At 40.0% G+C, this 18,459-nt stretch overlaps 2 protein-coding genes across 3 annotated transcripts in view; both read left to right on the top strand.

Annotated features, from left to right (window-relative positions):
• The window catches only part of LOC117508633 (cell adhesion molecule 2-like), a 717,110-nt gene that overhangs the window by 145,271 nt on the left and 553,380 nt on the right, over positions 1–18,459 (top strand). The gene's annotated exons all lie outside the window — the stretch shown is intronic.
• On the top strand, positions 11,364–11,828 carry LOC117509309 (protein BTG4-like). Its single transcript, XM_034168973.1, has one exon. The coding sequence runs from the start codon at positions 11,364–11,366 to the stop codon at positions 11,826–11,828; it is 465 nt and encodes a 154-aa protein (XP_034024864.1).

The following is an 18,459-nucleotide window of genomic DNA, read 5'->3' as shown; positions in this document are numbered from 1 at the left end:
CTTTACTGCTAGGGACAGGACATACACTCAGATTGCACCCCTTTTTGGTGCAGTACATGTTACAATCTCAAGTTTCTGTTTTCAGAAATAAAATCTTATACTGCAAATAATTGTTTGGCTGTGTGCTCCCAGCAGCTGCCAGGCTCGATGGTGGTCACAGTATCAGGCTTATAGACAACATTTCCATGCTATAAGCCAAGGTTGATCTCTATGATGAGGCTGTGCAATCACTTACACTGGACTGATTTATGTGAAGGTTCACTGATATGACAGAAACATGCTCACACTGTTTATTGTCCAGTTAAGGTGTGTAGTGAAGAGGTGGACACTAGTAAAGCAGAAAAGTAACAATACTGGTTGGAAAATTTTTGAATATTGGAACATGACTGCAGTGGATGTGGGTGGTTGAGATTTTATCTCCAACCAGCCTTACATTTTTAAAGATTTGATATATACAGAAAAAAATCTGTGTGCTTCAAGTATGAAGAAAATATAAGAACTTCGACAGTAGCCATGACATGGATGTAATTTTACAGAATGTGAGCACATAACCACTCACAGTCATAGTACTGGTGTGGCAGCAGATATTTCAGAAATAGAACAATTCAGATTTCAGAGCTTGAAGCAGAAACCATCTGACTGTTAAAAATTGTAATTTTGTTGAACTGGCCCTTTTAAGTTCGCATAAGTCGCTTCAGGTCTGCATATATTTCCCCAATTCCTAATCCAGGTATCTATGTTTGCTCACCTCTGCATAGCCTGCCAGCTCATTAAATGTGCTGCACAAGATAATCAGCAAAATCTGCAAATAATTCCAGAGTGCCACAAGTAAGTGGACAAGAGGAACACGGAGGTGAGAGGTGCGATTATCAATTCCAATCTCTTGCCCTTAATAATTCCTGCAGTATGTTATGGGTGCATCCTTGTAAGAATCACTTCTGTGCATAAAATTAATCATGCACTGCCAGGGTGAGTGGAGAAAATTCTAATATGAACAGTGATTGTCTGGGAAAATGGAATTAGGACTTCTGAAACTGCTGCAGGGATGGTGGGATGTGACAGTCTGTCAAATGTAGTCTGACAGCTGAATGTGGCAACTTTGCATTCATATTTATGGCAATTCAGCAAACTTCAGAAACTTTGCTTTGTTCTTTTTCACCAGGTGTAGTGCACTTATACTTGCAAGGTTAAAAGCTTGATGGATTCAAAGACAAAACAGGAAAATCACTGCTTCTATTTTTCCTCAGAAGGTGAGATTGTCTCCATTATGCTTTGTTGGCTGTGAGCACATTTCTGTGCAGAATTGCTGAAGGTTGCTTTTGCAAAGTACCTCCCGTATTTAAGCAAAGAATGATTTTGAGTAAATCAGATAGATTGTAAGGTGTTATAACAAATGAGTGTCTGAACAAATGTGAAATCCAGATGTATGAGGGCTAATACAGTGTTAAAGTGTCTGTGTTAGATCTTTGCTGTCAGTCAGATGTGACTCCTAATAGTTGTTACTGAAAAGACAGAACCTTTCCGTTACTGCTTCCTTTACACAGTTTTATTGCATAATTATCATTAATTTATTAAATTGTGAATGACTTGTTATGAAACCCATTGTAAAGTTTTGGAATGTGTTATAAGATCACTCAGTTAAATGAAACACATTATCCTGTAGTTGAAAAAGAAGCCTTTTAGATGTATTGATTCTGTAATTTCATGTTTTTCTTAATGCAATATAGGATGTTAATGTTAGAAATGATCAGAACCAGACAGCCTGTCTGTCATGATCAGTTTATTTTGTTCACACACTGAATAAAGAATTCTTTAACCAATCTAACTTAAGTAATATTAATGCCAACACATTATCTTAATTTGGATGAACAATTTGTTTGAGTGTTACCAGCTGAAGTAATTTAATTAGGTTTTCATGTGCTACAATGTAGTGTGCGTGTCAAGTCACATGTATAATTGGGTTATTACTTACGGTGCCTCCAGAAAGTATTCACAGCGCTTCACTTTTTCCACATTTTGTTTTTACAGCCTTATTCCAAAATGAAATAAATTAATTTTCCCTAAAAATTCTACTCACAACACCCCATAATGACAACATAAGAAAGTTTGTTTTGAATTTTTTGCTAATTTATGAAAAATAAAAACCTAAGAAATCACATCTGCATAAAAATTCACATCCTTTGCTCATATTTTGTTTATTCACTCCTGGCAGCAGTTACAGCCTCAAGTTTCCTTGAATATGAGGTCACAAGCTTGATGCACTTACCTTTGGGCAGTTTTACCCATTCCTCTTTACAGCACCTCTCAAGCTCCTCAGATTGGATGGGGAGCATCTGCACACGGGCATTTTCAGATCTCTCCAGAGATGTTCACTTGGATTCAGGTCTGGGCTCTGGCTGGACCAGTCGAGGACATTCACCCAGTTGTCCTGAATCCACTCCTTTGATATCTTGGCTGTGTACTTAGGGTCACTGAAAAATGAACCATCACCCCGGTGTGAGGTCAAGAGTGCTCTGAAGCAGGATTTAATCTTGGATATCTCTGTACATTGCTGGGTTCATCTTTCTTTCAATCCTGACTAGTATCCCATTTCTTGGCACTGAAAAACATCCCCATAGCATGATGCTGCCACCACCATGCTTCACTGTAGGGATGGTGCTTGGTTTCCTCCAAAGATGATGCCTAGGCATTCACCAAAGAGTTCAGTCTTTGTCTCATCAGAGCAGAGAATTTTGTTTCTCATGGTCTGAGAGTCCTTCAGGGCTGCCATGTGCTTTTTACTAAGGAGTGGCTTCTGTCTGGCCACGCTACCATACAGGCCTGATTGGTGTATTACTGCAGAGATGGTTGTCCTTCTGGAAGGTTCTCCTCTCTCCACAGAGGAATGCTGGAGCTCTGACAGAATGACCATGGGGTTCTTGGTCACCTCCCTGATTAAGACCTTTCTAACCCGATCGCTTAGTTTAGATGGGGAGCCAGTTCTATGAAGAGTCCTGGTGGATCCAAACTTCCATTTACAGATGATGGAGGCCACTGTGTTCATTGGGACCTTCAATGCAGCAGAAATGTTTCTGTACCCTTCCCCAGATTTGTGCATCAAGACAATCCTGTCTCTGAGGTCTACAGACAATTCCTATGACTTCATGCTTGGTTTGTGCTCTGACATGCACTGGCAACTGTGGGACCTTATATGTAGACAGGTGTGTGTCTTTCCAAATCATGTCCACTCAACTAAATTTACCCCAGGTGGACTCCAATTAAGCTGTAGAAACATGTCAAGGATGATCAGTGGAAACAGGATGCACCTGAGCTCAATTTTTGGGCTTCATGACAAATGCTGTGAGTACGTATGTACGTGATTTCTTAGTTTTTCTTTTTCATAAATTTGCAAAAATCAAAAAAAAGAAAAAAAAAGAAAATTTTGAGGAAAAATACAAATTTCATCCGATTTTGATATGTGATGAGTTTTGATTCATGGAATTTAGTTTTCCAGATAAGCTAAAGGGTGTGTTTTTTTCTCCTTTGGCAGCATCAGCTTCCTTTTTTATTCCTGTTAATACCCTAACTGATCAGCCACACGTAATTAAATAAATAAATAAATATTTGTTGAACATACAGTAAATTATAAATTTTCCAGCTTTAAACTTTTGATCACAAAACTACTCATATTTTATTTACCAAGATCCCAGTGTGGCAGCATGGTTAGGTCAGTAAAACAGCTGGATGTTATTTCCATATAGAGTAGCAGAACACAAAAGACATGCTTCAGTGAATGTCTCCTAAATTATTTTCCAAAGTGATCAAGCCAACACTAATCCAACTGACTGCAGTTACCATCAGGGGATGCTTTTGTTGCAAAGTACTAATGCATGTTGAGTTTTTACTGTAACCATGAAAAACATTATTGGCTGATTTTTGCATGTAGTTCTACTATTTTTTTTGGTTATTTTATTAAGAACTGACTAAATTGTCAAAAACATTCCAATATGCTTTAATACATCATGAACAAACACCCCCCCCCCCACCCCCCAACACAAAAAGCAAAACACTTGTTTCATTGTGACATCATAAAGAAAACATTAAGGGCTTAAAGTTCAAACTACTCCTGTTATCCCTGCAGGACTTCTGTCACAATTTTTAGCTGATGATCGGGGACTCTTCGCCATTGCCTCAGTTTAGTGTTTCTTATACATCATTATTCTTTTTGTTAGTCGTGTTATTAGTTTCGTCGTGTTTGTGTTCCTGTTCTTTAATGTGTGAGAAGCTTTAGAGAATTGTAACTTAAAAAAGAAATATCTATCTATCTATCTATCTATCTATCTATCTATCTATCTATCTATCTATCTATCTATCTATCTATCTATCTATCTATCTATCTATCTATCTATCTATCTATCTATCTATCTATCTATCTATCTATCTATCTATCTATCTATCTATCTATCTATCTATCTATCTATATACAGTGGGGAAAATAAGTATTTGAACACCCTGTGATTTTGCAAGTTCTCCCACTTAGAAATCATTGAGGGACCTGAAATTTTCATCTTAGGTGCATGTCCACTGTGAGAGACATAATCTAAAAAAAAAAAAAAAAAAGAAAAATCCGGAAATCACAATGTATGATTTTTTTTTAATAATTTATTTGTATGTTACTGCTGCAAATAAGTATTTGATCACCTACCAACCAGCAAGAATTCTGGCTCTCACAGACCTGTTAATTTTTCTTTAAGAAGCCCTCTTATTCTGCACTCTTTACCTGTATTAATTGCACCTGTTTGAACTTGTTACCTGTATAAAAGACACCTGTTCACACACTCAATCAATCACACTCCAACCTGTCCACCATAGCCAAGATCAAAGAGCTGTCTAAGGACACCAGGGACAAGGCTGGGATGGACTACAGGACAACAGGCAAGCATCTTGGTAGAAGACAACAACTGTTATGATTATCTTCCTTGCCTCTACTGGTGGTTGGCTCTCACTGTGGTATTGTATCACTTCCTGTTCAGGAGCACAGTGGTGTTTTGCTGTATCTGTTAGCTGTTTAATCTGTACTTGTACTTACTTAATACTTGTAATAAGTGTAGCTTATTTGTAGCTTTGGAGGCCAGGCTGGGCGAATTGGAGACTCGGCTCCGCACCGTGGAAAATTCTAGAGCTAGCCAGGCCCCTGTAGTCAGTGCGGACCAAGGTAGCTTAGCCGCCGTTAGTTTCCCTCTGGCAGATCCCGAGCAGCCGGGAAAACAGGCCGACTGGGTGACTGTGAGGAGGAAGCGTAGTTCTAAACAGAAGCCCCATGTACACCACCAACCCGTTCACATTTCTAACCGTTTTTCCCCACTCGACGACACACCCGCCGAGGATCAAACTCTGGTTATTGGCGACTCTGAAATGTGAAGTTAGCGACACCAGCAACCATAGTCAATTATCTTCCGGGGGCCAGAGCAGGCGACATTGAAGGAAATTTGAAACTGCTGGCTAAGGCTAAGCGTAAATTTGGTAAGATTGTAATTCACGTCGGCAGTAATGACACCCGGTTACGCCAATCGGAGGTCACTAAAATTAACATTGAATCGGTGTGTAACTTTGCAAAAACAATGTCGGACTCTGTAGTTTTCTCTGGGCCCCTCCCCAATCGGACCGGGAGTGACATGTTTAGCCGTATGTTCTCCTTGAATTGCTGGCTGTCTGAGTGGTGTCCAAAAAATGAGGTGGGCTTCATAGATAATTGGCAAAGCTTCTGAGGAAAACCTGGTCTTGTTAGGAGAGACGGCATCCATCCCACTTTGGATGGAGCAGCTCTCATTTCTAGAAATCTGGCCAATTTTCTTAAATCCTCCAAACCGTGACTATCCAGGGTTGGGACCAGGAAGCAGAGTTGTAGTCTTACACACCTCTCTGCAGCTTCTCTCCCCCTGCCATCCCCTCATTACCCCATCCCCGTAGAGACGGTGCCTGCTCCCAGACCACCAATAACCAGCAAAAATCTATTTAAGCATAAAAATTCAAAAAGAAAAAATAATATAGCACCTTCAACTGCACCACAGACTAAAACAGTTAAATGTGGTCTATTAAACATTAGGTCTCTCTCCTCTAAGTCCCTGTTAGTAAATGATATAATAATTGATCAACATATTGATTTATTCTGCCTTACAGAAACCTGGTTACAGCAGGATGAATATGTTAGTTTAAATGAGTCAACACCCCCGAGTCACATTAACTGCCAGAATGCTCGTAGCACGGGCCGAGGTGGAGGATTAGCAGCAATCTTCCATTCCAGCTTATTAATTAATCAAAAACCCAGACAGAGCTTTAATTCATTTGAAAGCTTGTCTCTTAGTCTTGTCCATCCAAATTGGAAGTCCCAAAAACCAGTTTTATTTGTTATTATCTATCGTCCACCTGGTCGTTACTGTGAGTTTCTCTGTGAATTTTCAGACCTTTTGTCTGACTTAGTGCTTAGCTCAGATAAGATAATTATAGTGGGTGATTTTAACATCCACACAGATGCTGAGAATGACAGCCTCAACACTGCATTTAATCTATTATTAGACTCAATTGGCTTTGCTCAAAATGTAAATGAGTCCACTTTAATCATATCTTAGATCTTGTTCTGACTTATGGTATGGAAATTGAAGACTTAACAGTATTCCCTGAAAACTCCCTTCTGTCTGATCATTTCTTAATAACATTTACATTTACTCTGATGGACTACCCAGCAGTGGGGAATAAGTTTCATTACACTAGAAGTCTTTCAGAAAGCGCTGTAACTAGGTTTAAGGATATAATTCCTTCTTTATGTTCTCTAATGCCATATACCAACACAGTGCAGAGTAGCTACCTAAACTCTGTAAGTGAGATAGAGTATCTCGTCAGTAATTTTACATCCTCATTGAAGACAACTTTGGATGCTGTAGCTCCTCTGAAAAAGAGAGCTTTAAATCAGAAGTGCCTGACTCTGTGGTATAACTCACAAACTCGCAGCTTAAAGCAGATAACCCGTAAGTTGGAGAGGAAATGGCGTCTCACTAATTTATAAGATCTTCACTTCGCCTGGAAAAAGAGTCTGTTGCTCTATAAAAAAGCCCTCCGTAAAGCTAGGACATCTTACTACTCATCACTAATTGAAGAAAATAAGAACAACCCCAGGTTTCTTTCCAGCACTGTAGCCAGGCTGACAAAGAGTCAGAGCTCTATTGAGCCGAGTATTCCTTTAACTTTAACTAGTAATGACTTCATGACTTTCTTTGCTAATAAAATTTTAACTATTGAGAAAAAATTACTCATAACCATCCCAAAGACGTATCGTTATCTTTGGCTGCTTTCAGTGATGCCGGTATTTGGTTAGACTCTTTCTCTCAGATTGTTCTGTCTGAGTTATTTTCATTAGTTACTTCATCCAAACCATCAACATGTTTATTAGACCCCATTCCTACCAGGCTGCTCAAGGAAGCCCTACCATTATTTAATGCTTCGATCTTAAATATGATCAATCTGTCTTTATTAGTTGGCTATGTACCACAGGCTTTTAAGGTGGCAGTAATTAAACCATTACTTAAAAAGCCATCACTTGACCCAGCTATCTTAGCTAATTATAGACGAATTATAGACTTAGACTGCTGGGGGGTTCCCATGATGCACTGAGTGTTTCTTTCTCTTTTTGCTCTGTATGCACCACTCTGCATTTAATCATTAGTGATTGATCTCTGCTCCCCTCCACAGCATGTCTTTTTCCTGGTTCTCTCCCTCAGCCCCAACCAGTCCCAGCAGAAGACTGCCCCTCCCTGAGCCTGGTTCTGCTGGAGGTTTCTTCCTGTTAAAAGGGAGTTTTTCCTTCCCACTGTCGCCAAGTGCTTGCTCACAGGGGGTCATTTTGACCGTTGGGGTTTTTATGTAATTATTGTATGGCCTTGCCTTACAATATAAAGCGCCTTGGGGCAACTGTTTGTTGTGATTTGGCGCTATATAAATAAAATTGATTGAATTGATTGATTGATTATTTATTAGAAAGTGGAAGAAACACAAGATGACTGTAAATCTCCCTCGGTCTGGGATTCCATGCAAGAGCTCACTTTGTGGGGTAAGGATGATTCTGAGAAAGCTCAGAACGCCACAGGAGGACCTGGTCAATGGCCTGAAGAGAGCTGGGACCACAGTCACAAAGATTACATTAGTAACACATGATGCTGTCATGGTTTAAAATCCTGCAGGGCAGCAAGGTCCCCCTACTCAAGACAGCACATGTCCAGGCCCGTTTGAAGTTCACCATTGACCATCTGGATGATCCAGAGGAGGCATGGGAGAAGGTCATGTGGTCAGATGAGACCAAAATAGAGCTTTTTGGAATCAACTTCACTTACCATGTTTAGAGGATGAGAACAACCCCAAGAAAACCATCCCAACCGTGAAGCATGGGGGTGGAAACATCATACTCTGGGGGTGCTCTTCTGCAAAGGGGACAGGATGACTGCACCGTATTGAAGGGAGGATGGATGGGGTCATGTTTTGCAAGATTTTGGAAAACAACCTCCTTCTCTCAGTAAGAGCATTGAAGATGGGTCATGGCTGGGTCTTCCAGCATGACAATGACCCCAAACACACAGCCAGGGCAACTAAGGAGGGTATTTGTAAGAAGCATTTCAAGGTCCTGGAGTGGCCTGGCCAGTCTCCAAACCTGAACTCAATAGAAAATCTTTGGAGGGAGCTGAAACTCCAAACCTGAAAGATTTGGAGAAGATCTATATGGAGGAGTGGACCAAAATCCCTGCTGCAGTGTGTGCAAACCTGGTGAGAAACTACAGGAAATGTTTGACCTCTGTAATTGCAAACAAAGGCTACTGTTAACATTGACACTGTTAATATTAACATTGATTTTCACAGGTGTTGAAATACTTATTTGCAGCAGTAACATACAAATAAATTATTCAAAAATCATATATTATGATTTCCGGATTTTTTTTTTTTTTTTTTAGATTGTGTCTCTCACAGTGGACATGCACCTAAGATGAAAATTTCAGACCCCTCCATCATTTCTAAGTGGGAGAACTTGCAAAATCACAGGGTGTTCAAATACTTATTTTCCTCACTGTATATATATATATATATATATATATATATATATATATATATATATATATATATATATATATATATATATATATATATATACGAGGTCTGTCCAAAAAGTAAAGGACCTTTTTATTTTTTTTTTTCAAAAACTATATGGATTTGAATCACGTGTGATTGCATCAGCAAAGCTTGAACCTTTGTGCGCATGCGTGAGTTTTTTCACACCTGTCGGTTGCGTCATTCACCTGTGGGCAGGCACTGGTCCACCCCCCTCGTCGCATTTTCATTGTCAGGGAAATGTCTGAATGATCTGGAGCTTTGCTGCATCAAATTTTTCCAGAAACTGTGAGAGACCTCCAGGTGGACACCATTCGCTAAATTCAGATGGCTTTCAGGGATGATTTTATGGGGATCACACAGATTAAGGAGAGTTACAGCCGGTTTAAATACGGCACACAATGGCGGAGGGCACGCCGCGTTCTGAAAACCACCTCCGTGTCTCGTCCGGTCCGGTCACGTCCGGTCTCACAGGACGGCTTTCAGACGGCTTTCAGTGGCTTTTCAGTCGTGTGACTATCCGAGAAATTGTGGATTAGCTGGATATGCCAGAACATGTCCTGTGAGGCTTCATCACGGTGTTGCTTTGCGCCATGCAGCTCCGTCCCCGACACGCTAATTCCTGTGGTTTTGTGCCGCGCCATTCGCGGCATGGTGGTGCATTCCTCCACTCCTCTTTCCATGACAAAAACTCCTGTAACAGTGGAATGTGCCGAAAAAGTCTTGATGTCCACGTCTTCTGCCATTTCTGTGGTAGTCAGACGACGTCCCGGATCAACACAGCGTTCAGTTTGGAAATGATCTGGTTGTTTGAGCCTGTCGATCGCCGCTCGGAACGCGGCGCGCCCTCCGCCATTGTGTGCCATCTTTAAACCGGCTGTAACACTCCTCAATCTGTGTGATCCCCATAAAATCGTCCCTGAAAGCCATCTGAATTTAGCGAATGGTGTCCACCTGGCTGTCTCTCACAGTTTCTGGAAAAATTTGATGCAGCAAAGCTCCAAATCATTCAAACATTTCCCTGACAATAAATATCCGACAAGGGGGGGTGGACCAGTGCTCACTCAAAGCCTGCTCTCAGGCAAATGACGCAACCGACAGGCGTGAAAAAACTCACGCATGCGCACGAAGGTTCAAGCTTGGCTGATGCAATCACACGTGATTCAAATCCATATAGTTTTTGAAAAAAATAAAAAGGTCGGATACTTTTTGGACAGACCTCATATATATATATATATATATATATATATATATATATATATATATATATATATATGTGTGTGTGTGTTTTTTTTTTATAAGCTGAGCATAGTAGGGGAAGCCGGGGCACAGTGGATCAGGAATGTTGTTTTGTGGCAGCATAAACACATTATGCATAGGTGTAGATCATTTGATTGTGGATTTAATACAGTAAGTTATTGTTTATAAGACTGTTATTTATGCCTCCCCAAGTGTAATTTACAGGTGTTTAAAACCAATTTTAAAATTTTTGATTCACTACTGTAATTCACCGGCCACAGTGAATCAACAGAATATAATCAAAAAACACATGATTATAAAGATTTTTTTCAACATTATTAAATATATGCTGATGCATATACAAACTATAATCCAGTAAACCAGCTATGTAATGTGTCAGTGTCTTATATAGTGATATAAGTCCTTTATAAGTCCTATTATGAATACAGCTGTCATAGTTTCTGTTCATCCATGAAAATAGTTGTTTATATACACAACTTATAGAAATGATTCATGGAAAACTAAATGTATAAGATTCAACAAGTAATATTTGTCATCCACTTGATACTGGGGCTTAGTAAATCACTTTCTAGACTGATTCACTGTGCCTCGCGTGCATGTGACACACATGAGTCATGTTATCAAATAGCTGATAGTCTGGAGAAGACATAACACATGTTCATCAGTTGGACGGGGTAGTCTTCTAACTAATAATTTTTTTGGGCCACCTTTCCTCTATAAATACAAAGACACTGACATCCACAAAATTTACTTTTGATAGGAAAAAACTGACTTCACATGCCACTTAGTTTTACCCTTAATGTATCCAAAAACAAAACACTAATTTATAAGGGGAATGTCTTTATGCATAAAAATATAGCATAACTGCTGCAAATATATATGTAGTTTTGCAGATATAGCTACTGATTCACCATGCCCTGATTTCCCCTACTGCTGTGAGGCTAGTTGGTTTGAGAGCTCATTAAAATGTTCGGATGGTGAAGGAGGAGATTGCTGCTGGTGTCTTCTTTGTGTCTCAGCTGATAAAGACATATATGGCTGTTTCAATAATGAGTCCAGGGAAGCGCTTTGCTGATGCACTCATCTCTGTTGTTTTTGAGAACTACAAGTACCACTGGCACTGCAATGCACCCAGCAAGAGTCAGATCAGCAGGCGTCTGAGTATGAACTGTGTGCAGCTGCAGGATCGAGCAGACGCCGTGAGATTTGAGGACTTGGGTCTGCCCAAGGAGATCACCATTTGGGCCGATCCCGGAGAGGTTCTCTGTAGTGATGGTCAATACAGCACCCCATTCTGCATCTCAGTGGTGGACAGCAGGCGGTGGGGAGATGGAGAGGTTTACCTCCATATCCATGAAGCTGTCGAGTGTGCCAGCCTTGACATCCACTCAGGCTGCTCCTCAGATGAAGAGAAGGATGGAGAAGATGACAGGAGCTAACACAAAAGCACAGGTTTTCAATTAGCTACAGTAGGTCCTTCATATCAGAAGCTGGTGGCAGACACTTCATGATCCAAGCACACAAGAGTGTACTGTCCTGCAAGAAAAGAATGACCACGCCTCAGTGGACAAACTGGGGGAACTGCATTGGTTGTGCTTGAAAAACAAACTCCTTTATGTCAATAAACAGCAGAATCCTTTAATTTCACCGTGTCTCCATCTGTGCTCTCCGAATGTCTTCTGAAAGATTTTCCACAAACAGAAATGCTTACACAAGCTTCAGAAATGATCGTATAGTGCATAATGTTTTTATGGCGGTGACAGGAATAATAAAAAAAGACAAGTGAAATATTTCAAGTGAGTAATAAAATGGAAAAAGCTCGAGGGCTGAGATATGTACTGTGCATTCACGCTGTGGACGTGTTCAAAATGCTCACGTCAGCACTTTTCCAGCTCACTTGAAATAAACAACAAAATCATCTAGTTGTACTCATAGTGATGGTACAGGTTCAGGCTGAATGCATGTCAAGCAGCTGCAGAAAGAAGTGGCTGCATTGGCGTCACAATGTTTATTTATTTATTTTCCCCTTCGGCATAGATGCCGTGACACGACCTGCACTGTGGGAGATATTCCAAAATTGCAAATCTAGAGAGATAGGAAAAGGGAAACAGAAGTGCTATGACACATTTGTGATTATACAAAGTTTGGAGGGAATTCAGACTTTTTTAAATTGCTGTGGAAATACTGAGCAAACTTCTCACATTGCTCTTTAATATTAAGCAGCGCTGTGTTTTGGGAGTTTCAATAAGTTTTCAAATGACACAGACCCTCACCAGTAGAAATTCACAAAACGATCACAAGCTCACTGCAGCATGTGCAAAAATGCAGACACGCACACACACTGTGCTGACTGTAGGTTTTATTATAGGAGAGTCAAAAACAGTGTGATTCAACTTAATCCACGTTTTAGTTTCAGCGTCACAGGGTGCAAATCACACAGAACGGTTGCAAATATTAGACAGCTGGTGATGCACTCATGTTCCATTTAGCTCATCATGTCTTCCTTTGAAGATGTGTTCAAAACACAGGAATTTCAAATGTTTTGAAACGTTTCGAAATACTGTTTCAGTTAGCCAACACTAATTTACAGAATCGATGAAATGTTTTGGTGTTTTCCACAGCCACATCTTATGCTTTCACATTCTGATGTATATTTACCCACGTAATGGGGATCACGTTTCTTATCACAGTCACTGCATTGTTACACTCAGCGGCCACTTTATTAGGTACACTTTACTAGTTTTGGGTTGGACCCCCTTTTGCTTTCAGAATTGCCTTAATTCTTCATGGCATAGATTCAACAGGTGTTGGAAACATTCCTCAGAGATGTTGGTTCATATCGACATAGCATCACACAGTCACCCATTCCATCAGTTTACCATCATGGCAGTTTCGTCCACAGAACTGCCGCTCACTTGATATTTTCTCTTTCTCAGATCATTCTCTGTAAACCCTGGAGATGGTTGTGCATGAAAATCGTAGTTTGAACTTCAGCAAGTCATCTTCATCAGGTCTAGATGCCTAAATGCACTGAGCTGCTGCCATGTGATTTGCTGAGCTATTTGTGTTAACAAGCAATTGAACAGGTGTACCTAATAAAGTGGCCGGTGAGTATTGTGGTGCAGTGCTTCTTGTTTGTCCCTGTCATTACTTGTTTGTTGGGTGGAGTGCTCCGTGTTTCTCACTGTGATTGCTGTCTTGTTAGCAGGTTCGAGTGTTTCATGTTTCTCCTCATGGTTTCTCACATGTTTGCTGGTTGAAGTACTTTTTTGTTTCTCTTAAAGGTTGCTGGATTGTTTGTTGGGTGGAGCGCAGAGATGAATACACAGTGTGTTCATGAGGCAGACAGACTGAATATGATTTCACTTACAGCTGTTCCTGACTAGTAATTCAGCGTCCACTAACCATCCAGTTGCTGACAGAGATGTCTATGGGACATCCATCAATGTTGGACTTTTGATCGATGTGTTGCATCAAAGTTTAGCAGAAGCAAATGCATTCTTTTGTGTTACAGAATGACAGCATTCATTGTTTTTGAGTTATTGTTCATTTTACGATTCCTTGGATGGACTAACTCACTCCCTCACCCACTTGTGTATGTTTTTGCTAAACTATGCCGTTTCCAGCAGAGGGGATAATGCTGAGAAGGTCCTGAGGATCAGTTACAGATGAGTGTAAGCTGCTGCTGGAGGGGAGGAAAAAAAAAATCAGGTTCTCACCATTGACTTACGATGTCCCTGTTCAGCTGTCAGATAATTGGTTCGTAAAGTAGATGTGAATAAATGAGTTTTTATTTTTTGCAACACTTCATCACACTTCTTTCTGGTCAAAGTCAACTGAACTGTCAGCAACCTGTGAGCTCATTTCCATATTGTTTGCCGTTGTATAATGACTGAAAATTAGCTTCTAATTGAATCTGAGGAATTCACACTTGAGTGCAGACAGTGTGTGCGTGTGCACGTGTGGAAGTGCGGCTTAAATTCATTTAGAGATTCTTCCCAGCTGAGAGGCACTAAAGCGAAAATTACATTTCAACAGAGTGGAGCTGTTTGTCGATTTCAATCGAGCACATGCTTGTTTTTGATGTGATTACTGATCATTTCTTCTTCTACAACACTAATAAATGGTACAAAATTTTAAATATTCAAGAAGTTATGTAAATTAAGTGTGTCAGAGCCACTTTTTCCGGTCCACAAACTTGTCCCAAAAGATTTTTTAATCTTGAATTTAAGTTTAATAAGCAACATTAAAAGGATGTGCACTTTAACAAAATTGTCTATTTTGTTGCACTATGTTCTAACATTTTGATCAAAAACAACTTCCACAAATACTTCTAAACTGATGTCATTCTATTACTGTCGGTTAAAGAGATTGTATTGTGTAAAATTACTTTTTATTCTGCCCTTTACAGTTAAATAAGTTTTGTATTTTAATATAAAATATCCTTAATATCCCACTGTGCAAAATTAAGGCCTAAATTGCTTCTTTAGAATTATAAGACAGTGTAAAGATTTTAAGCACAGTTGCTGCACCTAAAGCTTTTGTAAAATAATGAAAATATTGTGGGAAATCTTAGATTTTGGATTAAATACAGTACAAAGCTCTAAAATGTGCATCAGATTCGGGATTTGGAAATAAAAAAAAAACAAACAAACTGACAAGCTGACTCCAAGCAGGCATGTAACCATACCCTTGGTTATGAAGACACACTCTAAAAAAGGAACCGTTGTCTCAAGAAAATTTATGTAACAATTTGCATAGATTTTTAAAAGTTTAGTTAAAGTTAAGAGTTAATGCACAAGACTTTTCAAGTTAACTTGAAATAACTTTAGTTAAGTTGAAGTATAATAAAATTGTTACATCACTTTTTCTCATTGAGACAGGGATTCATTTTTTAGAGTGCAGAAAGAGGTGCAGCAATCTGACATTTGACCCTATTGTCCTTCACCCAAATGATTGACCTCTGGCTGACTGAGCCAGAGGAATTGTGACATCCACCTGAGTGTCTGTCACATTCAATCCAATTGTGGTTGAAAGTCAAATTCCTTGACCTTTGCAGAAACAAATTCTTTAAGGGTAATAATGGGGCCAACCTTCATTTAAGCAAGTTAAGCAGAAATCGACGAATGAACCTGAGAGGAGTAGGCTAACAGACAGGCAGACATGACCTTTGCCTTGACCTTTAGCAAATTTGACATTGCTTGGGCAATTCCAGAACCCACCTACGTACGTATGTATAACAGGTTTTACGGATATCCGACTGAAAAATCTAAATTCTGACATTTGACCTCAATAAAGAAACCCTTTCAGGATAATTCTGGGGTTGACCATCATCCATGTATCTTATTTGGTGGAACTCGCCTAAAGGACTTTGGACAAGTACAGGAAATGGTTTATAAATATACAACATAAACTGTGACTTCTAATACTGCAATTTACTGCTTTTGATGAAGATGATGACAGTGTTGGGGTTTTTATTTTGTATTTATTTATTTTTCATGCGTTCATTTTATGTTTGTAATGACCTCTGAATTTACCCAGTAGCCCCTGCGGCGCTTAAACTCGAGCGCCACTGGCTTAGCTTATGGCAAGCTAAAAGTGGACGCTCTTGTTTTGGCTGAACTACTGTACAGTCTTTGTATATTCTGTATTAGTACACGCCCACACGCGACGTGCTTGATGAATTCCTGCGCAAAAAGTAGTTCCCAAACAATGCTGTATTTGTGATGACAGTGCGTTTTCATGGGTAACAAAAACATAAGGAGTATATTTGGCACAAGAACTTGTGCATCTCATGTGTTTTTACACCTAAATAATTGTAAGTCAATACTCACACTCATCCAGCAGCATCTTCTCATGTTGGCAAATTCAGCACTGGGTCAGGCGAAAGTAGTCCGGTGAGCTGTCCCACAATACCAAAATAGCAGAGATGTTGGCATGCTGAGCAGGGTGCGAGTCAATGCTAAAAGTTAGCAATTAGTGGTAACTTCTGCTAAAATTTTTTTAGCAGTTATCAGTTTACTGTTATAAAAGTTAACTTTTCAGTTAGCAGTTTAATGGTTATCAAAGCTAACTTTTCTTTTAGCGGTGCTCACAGATGGTTTTGCAGTCCCGGTTATGATGTTCAATGAAATGGAATTATGGTTATACCTTCAAGTAGAGGTGGGCGGATCGATCCTAATATCGATACCAACGCTGGTATTGATATTGAATGATCCTCATGTAAAAAGATCGATAGATTCTCTCCCGCATGCACTGACTGCTGCACACGCAGATTCATCAAAGTCTACTCTCTATCTGTAAGAGCACCGCTGTGCTGTCTCACACAATACAGAGCAGCACACCCTCCCCCCTCTGGTCTTTTGTTGTTGCACTGTCACGTGGCTCAGCGACGCCAGCCAACAGCCATGCAGGTAGGCTCAGCCTGGCCCGCCCACTCAGCGCTCTCCTCGAGTCAGCCCTCTACCTCAGGAGATTTTGTTTTAAGTTGTGTTGAGTGATATTTTTTGTGATAATAAAGTATTTTGTTGTCACGTACAATGTTTGGCGAAATTCTATCCTAGGTCTTTTGGATCTATGAAGCTTAAATATGAAAAAGTATCAGTATCAGTATCAGTATCGGCGATAGTGGGCCTGTATTTACTTGGTATCGGATCAATACCAAAATTCCCGGTATCGCCCACCTCTACCTTCAAGAGCTATTTTAAGGGTCTCATACAGGTAGAAGTAGGGGTAAAAAAAAGGCAACTAAACTTGACTGTGCCATGAAAATGTATCACATTTCGTAACGGTATCACAAAGAAAAAAAAGCGTGAGACTGGGCTACATACAGAATAGCTATAAAATAATAAAAAATGGAAGTGGCTATAATTTTGGTACACAATGTGTCAATTTTTGCTATTTCATGTTGGTTGGAGGCATTGTGTGGCTACGCCCCTGGAGGGGTTAAAAAACAACCCAAGCTGTGGCCTCAGATTTGCGTGTCAATGGAGCGTCCGAGGCTGCCTGCATTTTACAGCCGAATACGTTTTCTGCATATCTGACAGGTCTGCTTTGAGAAATCCCTCATCCCATTTGACACAAAGAAATTGTGTAGCCTGGTTTTAGCAGTATCGATTTCATTAGCCGCGTTTCTACACCCCCACTATTTCAAACATAGTTTTCCTCCACTTTGTCTTATCCTGGCAGTTTGTGCATGGTGCCTGGGCTGAAAAATCACTTATCAATAAATGCTATGTGTTGGAGCTCGCTATCAATCCTCAAAAGTGTGGGATGCAGAAAACTAAGTACAGCAGTGTTTAGTGCACTTGATGATGAGACATCTATTACAGAGTGCTGCTCAACTGTATGCAACTTGCTTTTGATGCTGCTTTGACATAAAAATCAGTTGTTAATGTTGGGTAAATGTGCTGTAAAGTCATCTAAGCACATTGGTAATTTACTGCACAGCGCATTCCTGCAAAGGGATCAGCTACATGGTATATACCAAGGCAGATTGTTTCATTGTTATATGGTCATTAAACTGCACATCCTCTGCACTGATCAGTCATTTGAATTTGCATTTAAATGTGTTTGACCTTGAGACTTTGCAAACGCTGCCTCCACACCTTTAATTGGCTAATTATTTTGGGTTTTGTGCTCAGCCTGCTTCATTATACGTCGTGTTTGTTTTTGCTTCTTCACGTGTTACTGGCCAGAAGTGATTAGGCAGGAGATTTGTGTTGGATTTTCTCAGTAATTTTGCATCTTTTCAGGAAACTAAGTGACCTTGCAGTTTGATCAAGGCCCAATGTCTGGTGCTGAAAAATGAGGCCAATGTGGAAGTGCAAAATGTTTTAGTTCCTTGAATGACCGCTTGAGGCAAGGTCAAGAAGCAAGACAGTCTCCGTCATTAAATTAACAACTTCCCACAATACCCTGCACATGCGATCGGTCATGGCCGGAAGGTTGAGTGGAAAAAGCTTCGAACGCTTGCTTCGTGTGGGATTTAAGGACTTGAAAATGCTTCTAATGCAGGATTGTGGTATTTCTACCTGTGGAGGGGACATTCTATGATTCCCAAAGAGAGGG

The sequence above is a fragment of the Thalassophryne amazonica genome, chromosome 4, assembly GCF_902500255.1.
Source record: "Thalassophryne amazonica chromosome 4, fThaAma1.1, whole genome shotgun sequence".
Taxonomy (NCBI): Eukaryota; Metazoa; Chordata; class Actinopteri; order Batrachoidiformes; family Batrachoididae; genus Thalassophryne; species Thalassophryne amazonica.
Note: the sequence above shows the minus strand (reverse complement) of the source record. Positions and strands in the feature narration are given on the sequence as shown.